General features: G+C 47.7%; 1 protein-coding gene across 1 annotated transcript in view; it reads left to right on the forward strand.

Moving 5' to 3' along the window:
• KIAA1211L (KIAA1211 like) overlaps window positions 1-5,519 on the forward strand; it is a 50,009-nt gene that overhangs the window by 22,049 nt on the left and 22,441 nt on the right. The window contains exon 7 of the mRNA XM_003794341.2: window positions 116-1,052. Coding sequence (XP_003794389.1) covers window positions 116-1,052 — 937 coding nt within the window. The remainder of the gene's footprint in view (window positions 1-115; window positions 1,053-5,519) is intronic.

Here is a 5,519-nt window from a genome sequence, read left to right on the forward strand (position 1 = left end):
CCAAGCTGCCCCACACCAAGATGTCCCAGACCAAGCTGCCCCACACCAAGATGTCCCAGACCAAGCTGCCCCACACCAAGATGTCCCAGACCAAGGTGTCCCAAAAGAAATGGAGCTTAAGTTGGAAGTGGTGGAGCCTAACGGAACAGAGAAAGCGTACCCTATGGCACCAGGCCCAAGCCCGCCAGTGCCCAAGAGCTGCCTGAAGCGCAGGGCCTCAGCTGCCAGCACGGGCCTCACCAGGTCCCCCGCGGGGTCGCCTCCAGGGGAGCCCGGACCCTGCGCCCAGGACAGAGAAGCCGCCCCTGCGGAGGTCCCCAAGGCTGAGCAGGTGGAGCCCCCCCAGGGAGAGAGGGCAGCTCCAGAGCGGAAAACTGAGCGAGGCAGCACGGAGGTACGGGGCTCCAAGAAGTTCTCGGTATCCTCGTGCAGGGTGCGGACACGCCCGGGGAACTCGCGCCTGCCTGAGCATCCTGGCGTCACCAGCAGCCGCCTGCCCCTGGGGAGGAGCGGCCCGGCCTGGAGGAGCGAGGCGGCTCTCGATGACCTGCAGGGACCTCCTGAGCCCCAGAGCGGGAAACTCGGCCCTCAGAAGCCAGCGGAGGGCGCCTCTCAGGACTCGGGGGCCAGAGTGGCCTGCCCAGCCACCCAGGAGCCGCCCATGGGGGAGGACAGAAGCCCCTTCCCGGTCAAGCTCCGGTCCACCTCGCTGTCTCTCAAATACCGAGAGGGCTCCTCCCAGGAGGCCAGAGGGATGAAGAGGTACAGTGCCGAGGTCAGATTAGAAAGAGGACTGACTTTACTTCCGAAAGATGAGAAGTGTCACGCTGGTGCAGCCCCTGCCCTTCGGGGCACCAAGTCCCCCAGCGATCAGGGAAAGGGGAAGGCCCGGTCTCCTGAGCAGCTCAGCTCCAAACCGCCCCTGCCCAGGAAGCCGCTCCTGCAGAGCTTCACTCTCCCGCACTCGCCTGCGCCCCCCGACGCCAGCCAGGGAGAGACGGAGCCCAGGAAGGACCCCAGGACTGAGAAGAGACCGCTCCGCAGGGGAGCTGGTAAGAGCCCGCGGGTGTGTGTGTGTGTGTGCGCGCGCGCGCGCAAATGGGGAGGGCAGGGCAGTGGGGAAATCCGAGCTAGTTGGCATAACTTGTTGGACGTCCACTCTGGGTACAAACATAGTTGCAGGGGGAATCAGGAGTCAAAATTCCTCTTAGTACCACTGACATCGTGTTTGATTAAGAGTAGGGAATAGAGGGCGGTGCCTGTGGCTCAAAGGAGTAGGGCACCAGCCCCTTATGCCAGAGGTGGGTTCAAACCCAGCCCCAGCCAAAAATAGGAAATAAAATAAAATAAAAAAGAGTAGGGAATAGAGAGACGGGGAAAGATATCAGGATTTTGTGTAAAGTACAGAAAAATCAGGTGGGTGGACACAAGGTAACAAGGGAAATGTAAAACCTGATGTTGCAGCATGTTCCCTGAGAAAAGATGGGACCCTCAGTGAATTGCTCTATTTCTCCCACTTTCCTCCCGAGAAACTCAGCAAAGTCCCAAATCCCAGGACATCCCTACTCATTTTGATGCAGATTCTTCCAGGGCCTAAGCTATTTCTTGGCTAGAAATGCAGTGTCTCTCCCGCTATCTGTTAGCATCCTCCTGACCTTTTTCACTCACGGAAGAAATTCCTCCAATTTCATGATCAGGTTCATGTGGCCCAGCCTGCCATGGAGAGCGTCCCATGTGCTGGAGTCCCAAGTCTTGGTAAAATGTAAGCCTCGCGGGAGGGTTGGTATTTACATCCTGTCCCAAAAGGGAGGTGGTATTAAGATTGGTGCAGAACCTAGGAATCTTTTGAAAGCAAAGACAAAAATGACCTTTCTCTGTCTTTGACATTTGTCACTTCTTATTTATAGTGTTTAAGATGAAATGAGGAAACTGTTGGAAATGGGTATTTGCAGAGGAGCTAGAGAATCTTTCCTTGCCGGTCTCTTTTGTTAATGGACGTCTATGTGCCAGAAAATTAAACAACACAAATGAGTTGTGTGTGCCCATGATGAGGGCTCCAGAGAGATTTTTGTGGCAAATTTATGTTTAAAAAAAAGTCTCAGGCTGTTGTAAGTGCCTACTAGAAATCCAGGACTCTGCTTAAGTACTGCATTGTGGGCCAGAGAGGAAACAGAACCTTGTGGCCCTCAGGGAATCCTGCACCCTAAAAGGAAGATGCACACACAGGAGGAAAGATGAGCTCATGCAAAGCAACGTAGAAACAGGTCCGAAGGTATTCTAATTGTGTCTGGCTCCCTCCTAGAAAGTTAATAAAAGTGCAATATATAAAATGCTCTGAATTCCTCTGGTGACATGCAAAGATTCAGGTAAGTTCCCAAGAGCCCACACATGTGGCCTTCCTGACCACGGGCTCCTTGGCTCAGATGTGATTTTTTGTTGTTGCCACTGCTTTAGGATAATCAGTGAGGGAATTCTGGAGGAGGTTCATGCTGTAGCTGATGATCCACACTCTGCAAATTCCCAGTGCATTTATAAAAGCTCCTGTAGAGTGATTCAAAAAACCGTTGAAAAAGCAAGGGAGAAAAGAGTTGCTCTGTGCACATGAAACCCTGGCATCAGCACCATCCACCCTTGTGGGCAAAGTGTCTTCCAAGGGCTTGCTGAGTGAATGGAACGAAGAACAGGATACTCACATTCATAGTCAGAGGAAAAGAAGCTTCCGAGGGAGATATGCGGCCGGTTCATTATGTATAACTGTTTCAGCCCAAGTGAGGCTTTCTTCACTATAAATGCCTGGGATGATCTGTAGTTAAAGACCTTGCGTATATTTCTTTGGTTTATAAAATGTAATATAGCATTTATTTAACATATGACTTAAATGAATTCATATAAAGTCGAAGAGAATTATCTGTGTTTGATAACGTTCTTTAAGCCACGGAATTAAATGAATTCCAAAGTGAAAGAAGAATCTAGGTTACTTCACAGGCTTGGGTAATGATTTTCATTTTAATGCAAAGAGGTGGGTGGGAAATTACCCATATTCTATAGGGAATCAACCCTCCCAGTGGGTGGTACTAGGATGAGTACCAGGACAGGCTAAGACTGCTGCCTGGGCCCACCTGGACCTTGAGGGGCTGTCTTACCCAGAGCAGAACAGACTCTCAGGTCTGTGCTAGTGGGTCCCAGCAGTGGAGCTGCCCCCAGACACTGGATCTGTTTATGGTTTAATTCATATCATCCTTATTGCTCCCAAATTGAATTCATATAAAACATATATGTAATAAAATTTTAATAACATTATTACTGTATTTTCCAGAAAGACCTAATTATTGCTGTGTATTATCTTATAGTGGCAAGTACCTTGTGCAGAGTTCCCAGAGGGTCTGCTATCTCTCCTGTTTTCCCTCCAGGGCACACACCATAAATCTAGATTGTTGACGCGTCCCAGATGGGGACTCAGGCTGCTTTGTCCCCAGCACTCCTGCCTGTTACTCCTCCTCTTTATGCCCTATGTTCCCTTCTTAGAAAGGGAATGGAGAAACCCTTCAGCAGAAGGAAGGATGCAGTGGTGGTCATAATAAACATTGGAACGCAGCTTGCTGAAGGGGCTGAGCCTCACAGGGACCATTTGGGTATGGTCACTGAAAGCCCAGTACTGTATTTGTGCTCCTCAACACAGAGAAAACCCGTTTGTACACCTGATCCACAGTTTGTAGACCTGCTCTGATCTGTCCTGAGTCCCAGAAGATCGATGGCCCAGGATTATTGACCTTGTTCATTTGTGCAGAACTTTATGCATCCTCATGTTGGGCCAGTCCATCCCAGGGTATAAATTCTAGGTCTAAATTCCAGGTCAGGCAGCAGCTTTCTGCATACAGGGTTAGATTGAAGACGAAGCAGTTAGAGTGTCTTTTGTGGAAAAATTGTAAAATACAGGCCAGGTGAGGTGGCTCACACCTGTAATCCTAGCACTCTGGGAGGCCGAAGTGGGAGGATTGCTTAAGCAGAGGTGTTGGAAACCAGCCTGAGCAAGAGCAAGTGAGACCCTGTTTCGACTGAAAAATAGAAAACCTGAGGCGAGAGGATTGCTTTTAGAGTTTGAGGTTGCTGTGAGCTGTGATGATGCCATGGCACTTTACCCAAGGTGACAGAGTGAGACTCTGTCTCAAAATAGTAATAATAATAATAAATAAAAATTGTAAAATACGGATGGTATATAGAAAAAGTAATCACTCATAGGCCCGCTCTCTAAATGTTACGCTGTTCACCTTTCCCACTAGTCTCTCTTGTTTCTGAGTATATGGGTATGAGATTTATTCTTTACAAAATTGTGGTCACATTGGTGCTATAGAAGGTAGCTCAACAATTTGCCATCGGGGGAAACCTCATTTGATCACCAGTTTCAGGCTCCAATCCAAGCTTGATTTCTCCAGACAGGGCTGGTAACAAAGTGACACACCCGGTTTCCAGCCCTCTTTTTATAGACTCTAATAATGGTTCATGCATTTATTATTTCAACAAATATTTCATGTGCTCCTGCCACATGCAAGCACTGTGCTGGCCCCAAAACATAGAAAAAGCATAAGGCCCTCGTCCTCAGGAGCTTACCGTACAGAGGAGGTAGGTGGCAGCAGGATGCCACGGGGGGAGTAGAGATAGATGCCCACCATGTCTTTGGATTTCAGAGGCATTTTCTGGAAGAAATGAACTGAAAGAGATTGTCACCTTTCTCTAATGACACAGTTTAAATATAGTCAAGTTCATCTGGGTAGAATACAAACGGGGGGCGGGGGGGTTGGTATAATGCTAAAAATACATTAATATCTTCTGAATTTTAAAAAATTTTACTTTATTCTGGTAAGAACACATGAGATCTACCCTCTTAAAAATTTTTTAAACGTACAATATAGCCTTGTTGTCTACACATGCAGTGTTATACAGCAGAACTCTAAATGTTACTTTGTATATTGATTAGTTGTGTAGAATTGAAATTTTACACATTGATTAGTTAGCTTCCCAATCCTCCCAGCTCCTAGCCACCACCATTCTTCCCTTTTATTCTATGAATGTGACCATTTTACGTTTCACATGTAAGTGTAACCATGCCGTGCTTGTCCTTCTATGACTGGTTTATTTCACTCATCATCATGTCTTTGAGGTTCATCCATGTTGCTGTTTAGGGAAGAATTACCTTCCTTTCTAAGGCTGAGTGATAGTTTATTGTATGTATATGCCACATTTTCCTTACCTGTTTAAGGCCAGTTAGGTTGTTTCCTCATCCTGTCTATTGTGAATGCAGTGTACAGAGAGTGCTAATCTCTCTGAGACCCCGGTTTTAATTCTTTTCAATAAATACCCGCATATATCTTGAATTTATTATTTATTTATTTTGAGACAAAGTCTCACTGTGTCACCCTTGGTAGTATGCCGTGGCATCACAGCTCACAGCAACCTCAAACTCCTGGGCTTAAGCAATTTTCTTGCCTCAGCTTCCCAAGTAGCTGGGACTACAGGCACCC

The sequence above is a fragment of the Otolemur garnettii genome, unplaced genomic scaffold (assembly GCF_000181295.1).
Source record: "Otolemur garnettii isolate 467f Iridium unplaced genomic scaffold, OtoGar3 scaffold00079, whole genome shotgun sequence".
Taxonomy (NCBI): domain Eukaryota; kingdom Metazoa; phylum Chordata; class Mammalia; order Primates; family Galagidae; genus Otolemur; species Otolemur garnettii.